General features: G+C 39.9%; 1 protein-coding gene across 2 annotated transcripts in view; it reads right to left on the reverse strand.

The window, feature by feature from the left end:
• Positions 1 to 21,099, reverse strand: part of tnfaip8 (TNF alpha induced protein 8) — a 56,910-nt gene that overhangs the window by 20,519 nt on the left and 15,292 nt on the right. The window contains exon 1 of one of the 2 annotated variants that reach the window (XM_008114045.3): positions 5,188 to 5,686. The exons of the other annotated variant lie outside the window; for it this stretch is intronic. Within the exon in view, the coding sequence (XP_008112252.1) occupies positions 5,188 to 5,218 (31 nt within the window). The 5' untranslated portion in view covers positions 5,219 to 5,686. Of the gene's footprint in view, positions 1 to 5,187; positions 5,687 to 21,099 lie in introns of those variants that run through there. 2 annotated transcript variants of the gene reach the window in all.

Consider the following 21,099-nt stretch of genomic DNA (forward strand, 5'->3'; position numbering starts at 1 on the left):
AGATTCTGCCCTAGTTTCAGCACCACTATGTTATATAAAAAGTATCCCCTCAAACATAACAAAGAGAGAGGGGAATGTTTTCTAATTTGGATGGCATCCTCAAAATCATAACAAATATTTGAGAGCATATTGCATTTTCATTTGGCTCTTTGTTCAGTACAGAGATTGGTATAAATAGTCTGTGGGATGAAACATAATATAAAATATAACAAAAACCACATTTCTATCGATCTAGAAGACAATACTTTGTGGTTTAGAAATCAATTCCTAGGTTCCATTGTAATTGCTTCTTAGCAGAAGCACTTCACTGTATTTTGCCTTGGTTATTAAAAGCCCAGTATGTGAGAAAGCAATCATTTGGAAATTAAAGAAAGTAATAACAACATTCAGAAGTTGCAGTGTTGTTGAAGAATTACACTGACATTTTTGACATTAATTGGAAGGTTGCTAAATCTCAAATTAAGAGCCCAGCTTTTTAAGTTTACATAACATTGTGTCAATTAATTAAAAATAAACAAATGTTTGAATGTTTTAAATTTCATATCCTGACTATAGATGTTCCTGGATATTAGGTATTTTATCAGAAAATGTGAAAAGATGTAGAAATAACAAGGAAAGAATGAGGATAGGTTCCTACACAATAAAAAAGGTAGGGTAATTCAAGTTTTGATTTAAGTTTTTATTTAAAATGTGAAAAAAGGAATCACTAAGTCAGGTAAGACTTGAATAAGGGAAAAATTCTGATGCTTTTAGAAGCCACTTGAAAACTTTCAAAATCCAACCCGGGATTACTTTTTTCCTTTTACCACCTTCTACTTTTCTTGATTGCGAATATCCAAATTGCCAATATCTGCTGGATAATGAAGAAAGGTAGGGAATTTCAGAAAACATCTATTTTTGTTTTATTGACTATTCTAAATCCTTTGACTGTGTGGATCATAATAAACTGTGGCAAGTTCTTGGTGGTATGGGGATACCAAGTCACCTTGTCTGTCTCCTGAGAAATTTATTTAACGACCAAGTAACAACAATGAGAACAATCCATAGAACAACAGACTGGTTCAAACTTGGGAAAGGAGTATGGCAGGGCTGTATACTCTCACCCAACCTATTCAACTTATACGCAGAATACATCATGTAACGTGCGGGGCTTGATGAGGCCAAGTCTGGAGTTAAAATTGCTGGAAGAAACATGAACAACTTCAGATATGCAGATGATACCACTTTGAAGGCTGAAAGCAAAAAGTAGCTGAGGAGCCTTATAACTAAGGTGAAAGAAGGAAGTACATAAGCTGGGTCTCAGTTAAACATAAAAAAACAAGATTATGACAACCAGAATGATTAGAACTGGCAAATAAAGGGAGAAAACATGGAGGCAGTGACAGACTTTATATTTCTAGGCACGAAGATTACCGCAGACTGCAGCCAGGAAATCAGAAGACGTTTACTTCTTGGGAGGAGAGCAATGACCAATCTCAATAAAATAGCAAAGAGGAGAGACATCACATTGACAACGAATATCCACATAGTTGAAGCAATGGTATTCCCCATAGTAACCTATGGATGTGAGAGCTTGGACCATAAGGAAGGCTGAGCGAAGGAAGATAAATGATTTTGAACTGTAGTGTTGGAGGAAAATCATGAGAGTGCCTTGGACCACAAGAAGATCCAACCAGTTCATCCTCCAGGAAATAAAGCCCGACTGCGCACTGGAGGGAAGGATATTAGAGGCAAAGATGAAGTACTTTGGCCACAAAATGAGAAGACAGGAAAGGTTGGGGAAGATAATAATGCTGGAGAAAATGGAAGGAAAAGGAAGAGGGGCCGACCAAGCGCAAGGTGGATGGATGGTATCCTTAAAGTGACTGGCTTGACCTTGAAGGAGCTGGGGGTGGTGACAGCCGAAAAGGAGCTCTGGCACGGTTTGGTCCATGAGGTCATGAAGAGTCGTAAGTGACTGAACAAATAAACAACAAATGTTCTTGATTACTGTTTAGCTGATTAAACTCATAAAGCTATGCTTTTTTAACATGCTGGAGGAGGGATAGTGTGGATTCCAGGGGCAGCTGCTGTTACCTTGTCTGTGGCAAGCAGACACAGAAAACTAGAAAGGCTTGGCTGAGAGGTATCCCATTCTTCCCCAGCTCTATTTATTGCAGATAGTCTGCTGCAACATGGCATCTGAATCTCTGCGTTTCACCAGTCCTTCACCATCTTTCCAACGGTAATACTGTTTAAAAACATTATAGCTAGAAAGAAGACAATGAGCAAAAGAGGAGGGACTGGGCAGGCAGAAAATGATTGTAGAAAGGAGCTTCTTTGCCAGGGGCATGTGTTCATTTCAACTCTATCACACAACAACAACAACAACAACAACAACAACAACAACAACAACAAAAGCCAGTCAATTTTCACACAGACACCTACCCTATATACTTGTGTATATGTCTAGAAATCTCCGTCAAAAAAAAAAACCCAACTCCCAAAAAATGGATTCACTTATCCACTTTAAGTCTTAACAAAAAATAACTGAAGCTGAATCAGGAAGAACAACTATTGACCAAAGAATTGGTTAAACAAAAGGCATAAAGTAGTCAAGAAAATATAGCAAAAAAGGAGGAGAGAAAGCTTAATTTTTTTAAACAGTGTCAATATAAGAAGATGGTTTTCCTTTTCAAAGATGAAATCCTTTACATACTCGCCTAGATGTAAATCCCACTAAGCACAGAAGGGCTTTTTGCTAAATAGAAATGGACAGAGTTGTTTTGTGGCAAAGACCCTTCCACACAGCTGTATAAAATCTACACTGAACTGGATTATATAGCAGTGTGGATTCAGATAACCCAGTTCAAAGCAGATATTGTGAATTATCTGCCTTGATATTCTGGGTTATATGGCTATCTAAAAGGGCCCTTAGAAAGAATTGCATTAAGGAAAAAAGAGATCTCAACATCCACTGGCAATAAATGAAAGGTTGGCAACTTGAAAGAAGGAAGCTAGCAGAACTGTTAAGATTACCAGCCCCAAGGAAATGATGCTTTTGTGCAGTAAAGACATGAAAAAATTCAATTAGTAAACATGCCTGTTAATTAAAGAATTTTAAAAATGAATTGGAGCTCTGGATATTTTTTTAAAAAAACAATAACATTATTATAATCAAAAACAGCATCAGGAGAAAGTGGTGTGCTTTCTGTTTGATAGCTAATGTGAAGACTAATGGCAATCCTATTTTTAAAATATGCATATCTAAACATTTATTTATTTTATTTATTTTCAGCATTTATACCCCGCCCTTCTCACCCGGGGGGACTCAGGGTGATATTGCAGTGATGCCAAAATATATAATTACAGGCAGCCCCCAAGTTACAAAACTCCAACTTACTAACAACTCATAGTTAAGAACAGGGGTGAGACAACAGGAAGTGAGGGAAATCTATCCCTTGGAAGGGAAATAAATTGAAAGTGTTATCATGCGGAAAAGGGTGTCTCCAGTGAAGCTTTCTCACCAATCCTTGTTTCCACAAAAAGGCACATTTTTCAAAATCCAATTGTCACAGGGACGGAAAGTGAGATGAAATCTTCTGAACATGGACACAGACAGCAAAACAAACATTACAGGGATGTTAACACTTCCCTATGTTATCCAAAACTTTTTTAAAAAACTGGCTGGAGTTACATTTTAAAAAGTACCTGTTCCAACTTACATGCAAGTTCAACTCAAGAACAAACCTACAGAACCTATCCTGTTCGTAACATGGGGACTGCTTCTGCTTCCCTTCATTGCCCCTTTAAAGAAACTACACCATGACTTTTGCAAAATTCAGTTTTGAAGAAAATAAGCTCACGCTTATTTCACAAAATTTCAGAAGCATGATCACACTTTAGAGAGACAATTTGGATGTTTGTCTTCAGCAACTAAACTGGTGTGACAAATTAAGACCAGTTTTGAAAGGGTTTTCTCTGAGTCTTGTGTCATGTTATGGCATGCATGCTGCTTACTCATCTAGTATACAAAAGGGTTGAAATGAACATGCTGCTGGAGGAATGCTGTGTTCAGAAGTTGCCCATAGAACAGCAGTTTAGTGCAGCTTACAATTGTTCTTTGGGACTGGATTCACATCCAAACCTTTCCTCCATGTGGAAAGGGTAGCACATAGAAGCTCTAACCATTACAATCAATTTGTTAAACCAATGTATTCATTGAATAGTAGTTATGCTGGGTGTAGTATGTTCCTTTTAGACAGGCCATGTTTTTATGTGTCACAAACACACACTCCTTCAAATTAGATTAGAAAGATAAGATCTACACTGAAAACATTCACATGCTGGGATTGTCAGATAAGCCCTAGAAGAATGGAGAAACTTTTTGCAATGTTGGTTTGCTTCTAAACTTACTTCAACTGGTCTATCTTTTACCAGATCTTTACTCCAAAGATGTTTATCTAATATCTTTACAAGTCAGGAAATACCAGTTTTCTTTAATATATCCACATTTTGAAGGCATTCTTCTCATTCCTTCTCCGTACCTTCTGTCCAAATGGACTTTTGTGTTAAAATTTTGGAAAGTCACGTCTTCCACAACTATATATATTTCCTTTCAATTTTCCACAGATAAAGAATTGGATTTTCCACAGAGTGTTTCTAGTTCTTCCATATCCTTCACATAAATGAAAAGCGTAAATGCAATACCTTCATTTCAGTCCAAGCCCTGCCAGTATAAATACACATACATCAAGAAAATGCACTCACACTGGGGGAAAATTGTTGCAAATGCCAAGAAAGCTCCTTCCAAAAAATAACGATCTTTTGGTTCTCTGAATTGCACAACTTCCTTTTAGAAAAGGAACAGCACAGTGACACTTTAGAAACACATCTTCCCCTTTCAAGCCATTGTTGCTTGCGAACACAAAGGCGCCTAGCTCTTCCACATTATTAACACTCCGTACAGCATTTAGTTATTATTGCACAAGGAACAAATCATTGCTGCATTTTCAGTTAAATCTGAGCAGCAGTCTTCATATGCCTTTGCTTTCTCCCCTCCCCTAAGAGCTGTTTAGCAGAGTGAGTACAAACCTCTATTCATCATCTCACATTGGTGCCAGGAAAAAAGCTCTAAAGACAACATTACTTTTTTTTGCTTTTCTGTAAAGCAACACCCTCATGAATGTTTTTTTTTTTAAGTCATACCTTCCTTAGATTCATCTGCTTCGAAGCTCATGGTATCAGACTAAATCTCTGGAGATTGCAGATGACGTGCTTGTCTGAGAAGCAGCAAAGTCAACTTCTCAAAAGAAGCAAGAAAAAAAGAGGGGGCTGGGATTAAAAGAGGAAAAGTTTTGCGAAGTCAACGAATCATCGTTAGCTGCACTGAAAGATTCCGCCTCTTTCTGAATGGCCTCTGAGCCACTGTCTGAGAAAGAGCACCTTTACAGACACTCGTTTTCTTCGCCAGAGATTGCTGTTTACACTTTCTGTTCTCCTATCTCCGGTTTCTGTTACTTGTTGCAGCTTGTTGAGCACTATGTATGCACAAATGGTCGGAGTTGAACAAATAATCAGAGAAACTACCAAATGTTTAAAAATATGTGCAGAAACTGACATGCAACATGGACCTCTATCTTCCAAAGTATGATGTATCTTAAACTAGCAAGAATTAACTTTAGGATACCTGAGGTTGAAATGCTTTACAAGGAAAACAACAGGGTTTTCTCAATGTGCCAAAAATAAAAAGCCAGTGATTTTTTCCCCCAACACTATACCTTAGGGTGCAGCTACACTATAAAAATGGATGCAGTTTGACACTACTTTAACTGCAATAGCTCACTGTGAGTTGTAATTTGGTAAGGCACCAGCACTATTTGATAAAACTACAATTCCCATAATTCCATAGATTTCAATTGTGAGTCAACATGGTATCAAACTGCATTAATTATACAATGTGGGTGCACCTTTAGTTGGTCTTTAGCAGTGGTTCTCAACTTGCGGGTCCCCAGATATTTTGGCTTTCAACTCCCAGAAATCCTAACTGCTGTTAAACTGGCTGGGATTTCTGGGAGTTGTGGGCCAAAACCCCTGGGGACCCACAGGTTGAGAACCACTGAGAAATCAGCAGTCCTTACCAACTTCTCAAAGGCAAGGGAAATTAACTGGCACCTAACACAACCCTTTTGCTGCTTTTCTATTTCAGAAGAGAGATGAAGGACATAGTTTGAACCTTCTAGCCAGATAAGGAGACCTTGCTCCAACAAAAACAAACAAAACAAAACAGTATCCCAGCTAGGCTGTTGTGGCCCCTCAGAGTGCAACAAGATTTGCTATATGTAATAACTTTGGCTTTTTTGCTATATGCTCTTCAAGCAAATACAAAATCTAACTTAACTATAGATGCACATTGTGTTACATCTTGATAATTTTGTTGTAATATTGTTTTATTTATATAAAATGCTTTTTTCAGAATTTCATAATTTAATGCAACTCATTTGGGCACAGCTTACACATAAAATATGGCATATAAGTAGATCAAATCTGGGTTTGTCCCTTTTATTTTAAATGTTAGCCTGTAGTCTTTTGTTCCAATAGTGTGTATTTCATAATTTTATTGTTGAATTACTCTAAATGCTAACCTTAATTCTATAGCCCGATTTCTCTCTCTGCCTTGAGTGGTCAGGGGGCGTCTATGCTCTGTCTTCCAAGAACCACTTAATGGCCTGCTACAGGATACTTTGGTGATAAAATCACTCAAATTGGCTCTGCCTTGGGTGTTTTCACTGGTACAGGTACATGAGGTAACCTTGGTTTCTGTTTTTTTTTTTTGTTTTTGTGTTACTAGGTATAATTCCATTTGTGGAGCCTGAGAGGATTTCTGGAGAGTTGAGAGCTACCATGTACCTGGTTGAACTCATGCCCTTCCTGGCTCATAAAAACAGCAAAGGGAAACTGGATAAGAGGAGTGCTGGAGAAAGGCATGGTTCTCTTACACCCGAAAGAGGCTTTGAGTCAATGAAGAAAGAGTTAGGAATTCCACCATACTGGACAATTACTGCTCTACAAGATTCCTTTCTTTGGTAAGGTTCTAAAATATAGGCTGACCTGCCTTCAAATGTTACTGGATGGGATGGATTTCTAAACTCATTGGCATTAGGCCTCAGATCTGACATCCAAGTAATTTTTTCCATCTGAACTAGGAATTACTCTACATGAAGACTTTATTCTGAGGCTGATCTAAAATGTTGAATTCCACATCAGGCCTGGGGAAGTTTTGACTGCCTCAGGCCACTGTAGAGAGCAGAAGGAGTCCTGAATGTCCAGCAGTGCCAAATCCAGTTTGGTACTGATGGCTATCCTTACTGTCCTCCTCCTGTTCTCATCTTAGTGGTGGCTACAATATGGCTGATGCCTGTCATTCATTACATGGAGTGACACTGGCCAGGGCACCAGAGGGGAGATGAGTTATTGTCCATTCTTTCCCTCATGTTTTCTCCAATCACCCTTCTAACCTGGTCAATGTCACTCCAGATAACAAGCAATGGTAACCAGCCAGGACACCTAGTAGTCACGACCACAATGAAGATGGGAGGGAGGGTGAGTACCATTCCATGGCCCTAGATCACCCAAGCCTGTGATGGCTGTGTAAACTGCTTATATGAGCCCAAAGTTATCATTCACTGAAGATTCTCAGAAAATACATAGCAACCTGTGGCTTTTGTTAACACAGTTCAAGGCCGCATTCACCCAAATCCAGCAGCCACCATGTAACTAAATTGCTCCCTCCCCAGGATAAGAGGTCAGTGTAAGGTAAGAGGTCAGATGTGCCCTAAATCAAATGGTAGACATATAAGTGAATTGCTCCAGATTAGTGGAACATGCTCCCGAATAATGTCTAGAATCTGAAATAAACTGAGGAAGGTTATAAATAATCCAAACAAGATGAATTGTTGATGGAGAACTAGCATGTCAAAAAGCAATGAGCCATTGCTTCTAAAACGTGATGCACACACACTTGAAAAAGCAACTTCACATTAATGGGCATGTTTTTGAACCTAGCAGTGTTTTGCTTTGGTAAAATCCGACATCACTATAATATGTAAGTATGATTTTCAAATATTGAAAAACCTCAGCTAGTTCGAAATACTACAATATATATTGACAAGATTTTGAACAAGAGTGTACAGATGCTGAAACATCTAGATTAATTTCCAGTATGTTTCTGAGCTCAATTCAAACATATGTAATTGATCTAATTGATTTTTGACCAAGAAATTTCTCACCAAGAGATTGAAAATTCAGTTCCCAGAGCTGTGATCTGAGATCAGTCACAAGATTGGACTCTACACTATATACCAGTAGGATTTGTTTTTATCTACTTGGCTTTTTAAAACCATTATTCTTTCTCAATAGTTTTCCTTACTTTTGTTTTATTTTATTTTTAATTTATAAACTGTTTCAAACATGAAAGATGGGATGATAGAAAGGACTGAAGTTTGCCTTCAACAAATCAGTCATTGGAATGAGGCCAGGAGGAATAAAAGTGTGTTTGTGTGTGTGTGTGGGGAGGGGGGGGGGTGTCTGTTGAGAAACAGATCAAGTTGGAGTCAGCTGGAAGGACATTGGTAGTACTGCTGAGAGAGTTCAAGGAAAAGATATGGTGTAACAAATTAATCTAAGATAATTGTGAAGTAAAACCATGGTAGAAATGTTATGTTTGGAAGAAGATTTGCAATAACATTTTTGTTCCTTTGCCCATTAACCCATCACCTGATTTTCCTCCAAATAAGGAACTTAAAGCATCCTGATTATGCATATGTAAGGTTAGAGCAGTAGTTCTCAACCTGTGGGTCCCCAGATGTTTTAGCCTTCAATTCCCAGAAATCCTAACAGCTGATAAACTTGCTGGGATTTCTGGGAGTTGTAGGCCAAAACACCTGGGGACCCACAGGGTGAGAACTACTGGGATAGAGGGACACACATAGCTTTATAGATTTCTTCACTCTATTAAATTAGGAAGTATTGAGGTGGGAGAGAACGACTGAGGCAGGAGAGACGGTTCCAAAATAAGAAGCAGCATTGCAGAGCATTATCACAATCAGTAAATGCACTCTGTTAGCTTTAGTTTGTTTGTTTGCTTGCTGTGCTTTGATCCTTTTGAATTTCAAGGCTGTAATCAAAGGGTTCAACTTACTTTTTCAAGATGTTTATGCCATGGTCATGTATATAAAGAATCCCATAATATTCATGCCATATAGTCAACTTCTACAAGAAAGACACTTGACTAGTGCTTTCAAACACATTAAGAGTATATAATCTCATGGAAGTATGATACCATGGATTTATGATCCGAAGTCACAGAAAAAGGCCCTCCCTTAACAGCAGTGGATCTTTTTCTAGCAATAGTCACCCAACTGTGCAAAAAGGCTCTTGCCATGCCAGCATTATACACAAATGTTAAAAAGCTATCTAGTGGCATGGAAGTGTCACATTATGTTCAGTAAGTTATGCTGGGTAGCCTCATTATAGCTTGGTGGTTCAAAGGCATTGAATCGGTTTGGAACAGAATGAAGGATTAATCTTTCTGTTATGAAGATGCTTGCATAGTGCTCATGTCTACATTTTCCATCTATGAGCAAGATGGGAAATGCCTGTGCAATTTAATTACCCTTTTTATTTTTGATCTACATAGTCTGCTGCAACATCGGGATCCATTACCAAATTGGAAACACCAACTTTTGGGGTCAGTGTTTTCATTTCCACTGACTCCAAAAAGGAAAAGAACCAGCAGAAGGCAAAAACACCAGTTAAAAAAGAGGATGATTTGCTGTCAAGGATTCTATGTAAGGATTTCAATGTAACCTTCTCTCAGGCCCCATCTACACATGCAGTTAAAGGATACAGTGAAAATCTGAAATGGAGTGCAGTTCAGAACCACTTTTTAAATTGATTCCAATATGAAAGCCGTGCAAAAAAGAAAATCTCAGGCAGATGAGATAAAAGTTCTTCTTCATACTGCGTGATTTTCTATTTACAGGGCTTCAGCTTTAGAGTTGCTTACAGAATGTAACAGGACATACATCAGTGGAGATACAGGGATACACTGTAGACAGTTTGAAGATGTATTTGAGTGGGAAGGAATCGCTTACGTATGATGACCGAGGCGCCAGCTTTCAAATTGATTTGAACCCGCAGCGGAGAGTTCTGCAGATCCATCACCAAAGGAACGGAGCGGCACTGCAGCAGACTATTATTAAAAGATTTTTTTTTCTTCACTTTCCCCTTCCCTGAACTATGTAACAAATCCCCCCAATAAAAGTAGCATTCATTTTTAACAGTAACACTCTCTACCTGGTTATTTTGTATCTTTCCCTGACTCCTTCCTTTGCACGCAATCTCTCTCTCTCTCTCTCTAACCCGTCCGTCCTTTTAACTCTGGCTGAGGCTCCTCTGCCATAGATTAATACGGCGGGCGATACAAATTGGCTCATATCTTTATCAAAATTACCCCTAGCACACTCCTCTTTTAGTCCTAACCCTTCCTAAGGCTCCTGACTCAAGGACCACCAGCGGAACCAAAATCGGTCCAGTTCTCGGCACCTCATCAGCTGATTGTCAAACGGAACCGATTGCTCTTTTCAAGCCAGACTGCTCTCTTCCAGCCTTATCCCGGACTTTCCTATCCCCGCGACCCGCGGGATGGTTTTTAAGAGATCACTGGTCCCTTTCTGTGAACTGTGGATGGGGGATCGCTCTCCCGCTGGGGAGACATAGTTCTCCAAGGACCTTCACCCTCTCTACAGCTGCCAGGAGGGTGCCTGGACGGGCGCCCTCCACCTTTCATTCATACCTTCATAATTTTATGAATGAGAGGGACACTCTTCCCAGACCTACCCCTGAACTTATGAAATCCTATATTTCCAAAGACTGCAACCCACATGTACCTCTTCCCCATGCTATTTCTATGAATTCCTTCCACCACAGATGAACTCTTTTCCCAATGTATCCGTGAATTTTCATATTCTATGTACCTGGACACCCTCATGAATCACTGTTGTATGAATTTCTAATCGTTGGGCTAACTTCATGTATTGTGAAATCATGCTGCTAAAACTCCACTTTTATGAATTTCCATATTGGGTTCCCCAGATGTTGTGAACTTCGTTCTTATCAAATGTTTTCAATTGTTTATATCATTCATGATTCCCCTTTATGCAATGTAACCCACCTTTATGGATTCTCCCTTATTTCCTCGAAATCTATCTATCTGCCTATATGTATTTGTACTCTTTGGGATCCCCGGAAAATATGTATTTTTCCCAGCAGGGTTTATATTCCAACTTTATTTTATTTTTCATTTTATTTCATATAATTGTCAAATCATGAAATCAAATAGGAAATATTTTGAACTCAACATGAACCCCAGATCCTATGACCCAGGCTTCCCTTCCCAAAAACAAAAGGATAATCCGCCACCGCTTAACCCAATCAAATTCAGATTGCGTGGACAATATAGGGTTTGAGTCGCCGAATTCGGAGTATTGACCTAAAGGTGATTCGCCCCCAAGGCAAACATTGTCATATCTCCTCCAAAAGAAAATCCAGGACACCTCAGGAAGGCGCCCTGCAGAGTTTGTCAATTATGGCCCATCACCACTCCAAGGCATATCTGAAATCTGTATACGTGACAGGAACCCTTGATTGCTGTCATTAATCCCTTTAGAAATCGGCCGGGCAGGAATTAATCCGATCTTTCCTGCTCAGTCACTTCATTGTTTCAGTAACTCCCGCCTTCTCCTCCCTGATTGGCTCGAGTGGGGACAAAAAGCAGCTCCCTATTGGGCTAACAGAGCAAGGCGGGAAACGAAAGCCCGCCTCGTTCAACCTTCTAGCCTACCAGCGATCAGATGGGCGGGGGAGTGGGGCGGGAAATTCAAAGGGCTGTCAGACTGAAACTTTGTATAAATATGGCTTTATTTTGGTTATGTGGTACCCTAGTAGACTGAATGATCACTACTAGAGTCCTTTTCAGCTGAATCGCTCAATAAAGACTCCTTGGCGGATTTTCCTTCAACTTTGGCGGACCTTCTTCATTTCGGCTTCAGGTTGTATTGCGGCTCATATTTTCCTATTGGCTCCGCCAAGGTCCGTTCCCTCAGGACCGGGTCGGGTCTCTCCTTAAGGGCCCGATCCCCTAAAGCGCGGTCGACAACACAGTTAGGGATTTCAATGTGGTCACTCCCTGTATTGGCCCTGAGAGGACTAAGGAGAAAGAGCAAAACATTTTTAAAAGGCTTTTTTTTGTTGCTAATGGACTTGATTTTTAAATCTGCCTATTCTTATTCTTTCATTTATTCTACTATCTGCACTGAATTTCTCAATACCATCTTCACTGACCTTATCTCAGACAGAATACAGGTGTGTGACTATAACATTCATCACAATTTTTATTCTGTATAATTTTAACATCTTTGCCTAATGAAGAAACTAGTGAATCTTTGAAAGCTTGTATAAATGCTTTCGCATTAGTCACAATAAAGGCACCTTTGCTTATATATTTTTGACCTCCATTGTGTCTTTGGTTTCCACTTTTTAAAAATGCAATAATAAGAAAATGCCACTAGGTGGAACTAGCATACTAATAAACTACCATATGTACCATTATCATTTTTGAAGAGGTAGCTGTGCTTCTTTGCTTCAGTTAAAAAAAAACAAAAGGCAATAGAGAGAGGAATCTAGGGGTATCTTTACAACTAACTTGTTTATTTTAGCATGTGCTTTTGTGCATTTCAATCCATTTGTTCAAATACTTGTACGGAATGCAAGATGAGGCTTGTTGTTCCTAGCTTTTTCATTAAACTTTAGAATAATTTCAATTTTAGGCTCCACTTTACAAAAATTCCAAGATTTTTTTGTTTTGCCCCCACCACCAGTAAAAAGTCACTCAATCACTTGTAGCTGGTGTGACAAAAAAGCTGTTTTCTCCACCCCCACCCCCAAATTATATAAAAATACACATTCTTTCCACTTTTTCACAGTATTGGCTAAAATATTACATTTTTAAAAAACAAAGCAATTTGTATCATTCTGTCAAAAATATTTATGAAACTAATTAGTTAATAATTTAAAGGTGAAATGAAATTCTTTGCATTACTATAGTTCGAAGGCAGTCTTACAGTGTGGGTCTTTCAAAAATAAGATAATTTTTAAATTATGCTTAGCTCAGTATTGCAACTCTCCACCAGATGGGTTACATGAGATGTACTGAATGCTGAAGTGAAAAGGATGAGCAGCTTACTAAGAAAGCTATTTTGTAGGCATTACATCTGATCTCAGTATTCAACATTTCTCTCGATCAAATGAGATTAGTCTAATCCCCATGTAACAAAGCTTTTTCACAATGAAAACAAGGACAACAGAAACTTCAGCAGGAAATGCAACACATACAATGAAAATCAAAAGGTACTCATTCGTTTATCTAGATATTTAGCTTCCAGACATACCAGGAATTGTATTTTTAAACTTGGCCCAACTTTTGGAATGGTATTTCAATGTTTCCTGAATATCTGCAGGACATCCAGATACATGGGAAATTTCAAATCTAAGGTGTTTCATGAACAAAAGACAGTAAGGGCTAAAATACACTAGGTGGCAGCCGATTACTTTTAGAATGACATATTTAAACACTATAGCTGGGAGAATGCTACTACTCCACATCCCTTCTAGATTGGATGGTACTGTTCCATTATCTGTGTGGAGGCCAAAAGGGGGCACTAGACTGAGAAAGATAGTCAAATGTTATGGGGGGAGTTGATAGAGGAAAACCGTGTCTCCCATTTTCGCTGTTTAATCCCCCTCCCCACTTCCCATTTCATAAATGAGGGTTGTTACCTGGATAGTGACTTGGGTGGGGGAATAACAGGAAAACAGGGAAATGATTATACTCCTTTAAACTCTCCCTCCCCCTCATAAAAGGGACTACCCTTTTCTTTCTAGCGCCCCCTTTTGGCCTCCACCCAGATTTTTTTTTCTGTCAGGAACGACTTGAAAAACTGCAAGAAGCTTCTGGAGTGAGAGAATTGGCCGTCTGCAAGGACGTTGCCCAGGGGACACCTGGATGTTTTGATGTTTTTACCATCCTTGTGGGAGGCTTTTCTCATGTCCCCGCCTGGAGCTGGAGCTGATAGAGGGAGCTCATCCGCGCTCTCCCCGGGTTGAATTTGAACCTGGCAGCCTTCAGGTCAGCAACCCAACCTTCAAGTCACAGGCTTTAACCCACTACTCCTCCCAGATAATGGAACAGTACCAATTAGATTATGATTCGTAATTTAATCCAAAATAAATTGGTTTCAGCTTTCTGAGGGGCCTCTCCACTGCAGTGGGAATTGTGAAGAAGGCTCCCAACTGGTCACTAGCTAATTTGCTGTCGCTTCCAAGGATATTGGAATCACAGAAAGTGTCATTCCTATGGATTTTGTCTGTAAGCAGCTTTCACAGAAGCATCTACCCTGTTTCCCCTAAAATAAGACATCCTCAGAAAATAAGACCTAGTAGAGGTTTTGCTGAATTGCTAAATATAAGGCCTCCCCTGAAAATAAGACCTAGCAAAGTTTTTGTTTGGAAGCATGCCCGCCAAACAGAACACCAGAGCACGCAGGATCGGTAAATGTATGTATCATAGAGTGTTGTACATGGAACATGGTAGTAACAAGAAATTCTTGATAGGATTCACAGTTTGTCTGGTTATGCTAGTTTGTGATGACAACTACAGTACAGAATATAATAAATGTTCATTTTTCTGTTCAATAATAAATGTGAATTCTTCTTCATGGAAAACTAAGACATCCCCTGAAAATAAGACCTAGAGCATCTTTAGGAGCAAAAATTAATATAAGACACTGTCTTATTTTCGGGGAAACACAGTATATGTTTTAGGAACCCAAGATCTGGTTGTTGTTGCATTTAAGAAGGGACTGTCATTAGTAGCAGTAACTACAATAACTACATAGAACTACAGTAACTACATAGAATTACAATTAAACACACACATAATTACATGTTTTACATTGTTATTATGTATGTGTGTGGTTGTAATTTTATGGTTTTCTTGTTTTAGATTTATGTATTGTCTATATGCGGCACTTTGTGGTATTTTGTTAGCTACCCTGAGTCCCTTTGGGAAGATGGTGGCGGGATAGAAATAAAGTTTATTACTATTATTACTATTACTACTACAACAAATTGCCTGCTGGCAGAGTGACAACAGGAATAGAGATTCCATCTAAACATTAGGAAACCTTTCTGGTGTTTGACAGTGGAATATGCTGCCTCAGATAGGAATGGGAATCTCTTTCTCTTGATATTTTTAGGCAGAAGGTGGATGGCCATACATCAGGCATGGTCAAACTTGGGCCCTCCAGGTGTTTTGGGCTTCAACTCCCACAATTCCTAATAGCCAGTAGGCTGTTAGGAATTGTGGGAGTTGAAGTCCAAAACACCTGACGGGCCCAAGTTTTCCCATACCTGCCATATATCAGGAGTGCTTTGATTGCATATTCCTGCAATCCAGGGGGTTCGATTGGATGACATTGCATGCTTTTATGATTCTTGGACAAGAGTCAGTCTAACTTTCCTTGGCAAGGAAAAATGATAGCAGGGGAGTGGCCACTTAAATGAGGGGGGGGGGATTAAGTCTGAACTGCATGTGCCTCAAAAGACAGCACAGATTGGTGACACTTGGTTCGAAAACAGTCTATGTGAAAGGGAGCTGATCATAAGTCAACAGTGTGTTGCAGCAGCTAAAAAGCTATTTGGGTTTTAGGATGCATCAAAAGGAATATAGTGTTGAGATCAAGGGAAGTCATCCCACTCTATTCTTCACTGTGTCCAGTTCTGGGCACCACAATTCAAGAAGTATATTGACAAGCTAGAACGTGTTCAGATGGGGGCAACCGGAATGATCAAAGATTTGAAAGCTAAGCCTCATGAGGCATGGATCAAGGAACTGGGCATGTTTAGCTTGGAAAAAGAAGGTTGGGGGTGATAGTCATTTTAAATATTTGAAAGGATGTTACACTTGAGGAGGCAAGCTTGTTTTCTGCTACTCTGGACACTAAGAAACTGAGCAATGGATTCAAGTTGCAGGAAAAGATTCCACTTACAACATTAGGAAGAACTTCCAGATGATAAGATCTGTTCAACAGTGGAACATGCTGCCTTGGAGCATGGTGGAGTCTCTTTCTCTGTAGATTTTTAAGCAGAGTCTGGATGGTGATCTGTTGGGCGTGCTTTGATTGTGTTTTACTGCATGGCAGAGGGTTGGACTGGATGATCCTTGTGGTCTCTTTCAACTCTGATTCTATGATTCTATGACTGTGGAAGACAAAGAAGGGCTCCCTCAAAGACCTCAAAACCAAGCCAGGCTTTACAAGAAAATACAGCATTTCAGATAGCTTCAGGTGGTTCTACACTGACTACTTATTCCAGGGCTAATCTATGTGATGAATTCTGGACCGCCTTCCCAAGATGGTTTAGACTGCCGTTATCAACTAGCAAACATTACTCAGATAACCTTTTCAACAGCTGCCTCTAGACTAGTATTTTTAAAACTGTGCTCTTTCAAGTGTTTTTGACTTCAGCTCCCAGAAATCCCAGCCATCTTACCAGCTGTTAGGAATTGTGGGAGCTGAAGCCCAAAACATCTGAAGGAGGACAGTTTAAGAAACTCTGCTCTAGACTGTCATTTCACATGCTCTAGAGACTGTCATGCCGGAAGAGCTCAGACGGCTAGATGAACAGTCAAAATGTAAGATGCAATTCAAAAACTATCTCTTAAATTTTAAATTGGGAATTTCAAATTGCATTCTATTAGAATTGTGTTTAAAATTTTGTATTATGTATTTTAATATATGTGTTTTATGGTATTGTGTTTTATCTGGCTGTTTTAACTATATTGTACAATGCCTCGAGCTGTGAGGACAGGCAAGTAACTATTATTATTACTACTACTATGCAACTACAGTAGAGTCTCGCTTATCCAACGTAAACGGGCCAGCAGAACGTTGGATAAGTGAATGTGTTGGATAATAAGGAGAGATTAAGGAAAAGCCTATTAAACATTAAATTAGGTTATGATTTTACAAATTAAGCACAAAAACATCATGTTAGACAACAAATTTGACAGAAAAAGTAGTTCAATACACAGTAATGCTATGTTGTCATTACTGTATTTACGAATTTAGCACCAAAATATCACGATGTATTGAAAACACTGACTACAAAAATGCGTTGGATAATCCAGAACGTTGGATAAGCGAGTGTTGGATAAGTGAGACTCTACTGTACTACTATCAAGTTTGTAGTCCAACCACCTTAAATTGCACCCAGAAACAGACCAACAGTCAGTGAAGTCTTCATTACAACAGTATTGAATATTCTCTATTCTGCCTGTCTGTCAATAGTCTGGCTGTTACATTTTGGGCAAAGTGGTTTTTTGTTATGTTAGTCACAGACAATCCATAAACAGCAACATACAACTAAGCCAGAACAAGTTCTATGAAATTGGAATGCAACGGTATTTCCTCCTAGTCATGTTGAAACATGGACAAGAAGACATATGAAGTCTTGGTTCTGCCTTTTCCTCTCCATTGCTTCAGTTCCTTCTGTTTAGGTTTTCCCAATAGTGCAGATACCTCCATTTGTATTAGTTTTGGGGTGGAGCATAAAATCCCCCTAGAGGCCAGCGTTAGTTGGTCTGTTCTATTTGCCTGTTCAGAGCTTTCTTGCTAGGCTCCTTTTTCTTTCTGCATCAGAGCTACTGTGATTAGATGCCTGGTCAGTGTCTGGTAATCTTAGGCCCAGCAATTCAAACAGGCATCCTTAGCACCTGCATTTAGCAATATTCATATACCATCAGTCCCAGAGACAGCAGAAGCTTGTGGTCAGCCCAAGTTTCACAAAGTAGAAGATCTAGACAGCTTATAAACACCATCTTATAATCCATCGCTTTACATCAGAGGCAAAAGACTTTCAAGGATTCCAGAGACATGACTGCAACCAGCAAAATCTCCTTTTGTAATGTATTGTTTTAAGCTACCTTACAATAGTCCCTGGTGGAGTTAGCCCTTTGTTCTTCCTGTTTTCAGTAAACTCGTTTTGGTTAACTTTCACCTTGCCTAAAGTGCCTCTGTATGTTAAGGGTCTTGATCTTAACAAGGTATACAGATAATCCCTGAGTTTTTCCAGGCATGCCATCACAAGGCATGTGTATTAGATGTACTGAGAGAGGGACTTACAATACTGGAAGGAGGAAAAATATGTTAACTTGTTCACAATCCATCTAACTGTCTGGCAAAGACTTTGCATCGTTTGGGGCCATGATTGCTTTCCCACTGCAAGGCCTATCTAAACCTGTCAGGAATTACCCGTGCAACCTTCCGCATGCAAAGCATATGTTCTTCCACTGAACTATGACTATTCCTTGATGCAGGAGTATTAAGAAACTCTGAAAGAGAAGAGAGAATGCCCTGCATTCTCTCCTAGCAATGAATGCTTACTGCCCAAGACTAAGACAGCGATATTGGAAGGCTTGGCTACCGTGTTTACATAAAGGTTAAACAACAACAGGTTAAACAACCTTGCTTAACACCTTTAGATGTAGAAACTGGTTCAAAGCGTCAGCTTCTTAGATTGCATCTGATTTTCAAGGTGTGTTCATACAACTTGTATATAAGTGGGGGTTCACAGTAGAAGCCTTGAGTTCATACTGGAGTCTATCTCTATATATGTAGTCAAAAGCAGGTCAACAAAAGCCGCATATGAATATTTTTTAGGTTGGCTGTTGTATTTTTCCACTAGATGTTGTAAAATTAGGGCTTAATCCATAGTGGATGAGCCTATCTGAAAGCCAGCCTGTTTATCAACTAAAATACTTTCTTGCTTCAGCCTTTCCTGAAAGTTGCAGTAAAGACAGCTTGTATAATTTACTAATTATGTTTAGTAGGCTGATTGGGTGATAGTTAGCTGGACCTCTTCTCCTTTCTCTTTTGAAAATAGGAATGGCAATGATGACAACCAAGCCTTAGTCAGAGAGAATATGTGCTTCATGGTCAATATAGGCAAAGAGGACTGCACAAATAGAAGCCTGACAAACAAGATTTCTCTTGATTACATCAGGGAATTGCAGTGGTAAAATCTCAGCCTGGGGTCTTGCCTGATTATAGTTGATTTATCAGCTTGATTACTTCAAAGACCAGGACAAGAAGCTAGTTGGGTCACAAACCTATATTACTATCCAGGCAGAAAGTGATCCTTCCTGTACTGCGTAGAGATAACTATATTATAGATAACATACATTAGCTATATTATCAGGACTAATTGTATTATTGTTATAGAAGTGAGTTCTCAAGACACACAGAATAAAGCAGTGGTTCTCAACCAGGTGTTTTGGCCTGCAACTCCCAAAAATACCAGCCAGTTTACCAGCTATTAGAATTTCTGGCAGCCGAAAGCCAAACCTTCTGGGGACCCACAGATTGAGAACCACTGGAATAAAGGGTAATACAAGCTGAATATCCTCTATTCAAAATGCTTAGGAATCTTATTACACAAAAGTCAAATAATTAAACAAACAAATGAGTCTATTAACAACAAAAAGTTCAATTGGCCTATTGTTATTGTTTATTCATTCAGTCACGTCTGACACTTTGTGACCTCATGGGCGTGTACTGAGGGACAACAAGAGGGAGCTTCCCCGGTGCGGACAATGGCAAGGTAGGGACTGCGCGGCATGAGGAGGAGGAGGGGGAGGAGAGGCTGGCTGGGAGTGGACAGTGCTAGGCCCCTAGGCGCCGTGGAGTCCCTACCTTGCTATTGTTGTCCCCCGGGGCGTGCCTCCCTCCTCGCCTGCCTGCCTCCGGCAGCAAGTCTGGGAGGAGGAGGCGGGGGTGCATGCGCGCATGCATGCATGCGTGCATGCGGGAGGGCGTGCCCACTCCCTACCGGCTCTGCCCCCTCCTTCTCCTCCTCCTATGCAGCCCAGTGCAGACAATGGCAAGGTAGGGACTGCACGGCGTGAGGAGGAGGAGGGGGCGGGGCCGAATGGGAGTGGGCAGCGCCAGGCCCTTAGGCCCTACGGTGGCCCAGCAGGGCCACTGTAGGGCCTAAGGGCCTAGCGCTGCCCACTCCCAGCCGGTTCCATCCCCTCCCAGTGCCAGCAGCGTCCCTACCTTGCCATTGTCTGCACCAGGCTCCATAGGAGGAGGAGGGGGCGGGGGCGGCTGGGTGGGGCACCAAAATTCTGTTCGCCTACACATGAAAATTACCTAGGGCTCGCCCTGACAGCGACCAAGGGTGTATCTACACAACAGCAAGCAATGCAGCTTGACACCACCTTAACTGTCATGATTCTATGCAACTGAATCATAGGAGCTGTAATTTTATAAGGTCTTTAGCTTTCTCTGACCAAAAGTGCTGGTGCCTCCACCAAATAACATCTCCAATGATTCCACAGCACCGAGCTATAGCAAATAAAATAGTGTCAAACTGCATCAATTCTAGTGATCATCAACCTTTTTCCATTTTTCATATACCCATGAAAGAGCACTGTAATTCTGTGAACATGTGAGAAATATTAAGACGAAAATAACAGTTAAAATACCCCAGGGCCAATCTGTACACTTAAGAAACAATGAATCCCTCTTCTCATGAGACATTTCTTCAAACTTTCCACCCTTCCTTAGCATCTTTACAAGATCCTTCCCTTTCTCGCCCAAAGCAAAGAAATACTTGATGTAACCTTAGAGTGTAGTTAAAAGAGATGAATCAAAATCAAATATTTAATTGTATGCAACAAATGCTCATTGCAAACAGGATCTAAACAAAAAAATCAGCTGGAAATACAACACAGAACATAAGTCAAAACCATGCTCACCCCAGAATTAACTGTCGTGGCATTCAGAGTGACTGTACAAATATATTTCACAGCCTCAGCAAATAGGGATATTTGACCATAACACAAGAATCACGATCTGATAGTCTTCATATAAATATCTTAAGGTAAATATTTGTACCCTACAGTGATGATAAGATCTGCTCCCAAAAATTTTTGACAAATAG

The sequence above is a fragment of the Anolis carolinensis genome, chromosome 2 (genome assembly GCF_035594765.1).
Source record: "Anolis carolinensis isolate JA03-04 chromosome 2, rAnoCar3.1.pri, whole genome shotgun sequence".
NCBI lineage: Eukaryota > Metazoa > Chordata > Lepidosauria > Squamata > Dactyloidae > Anolis > Anolis carolinensis.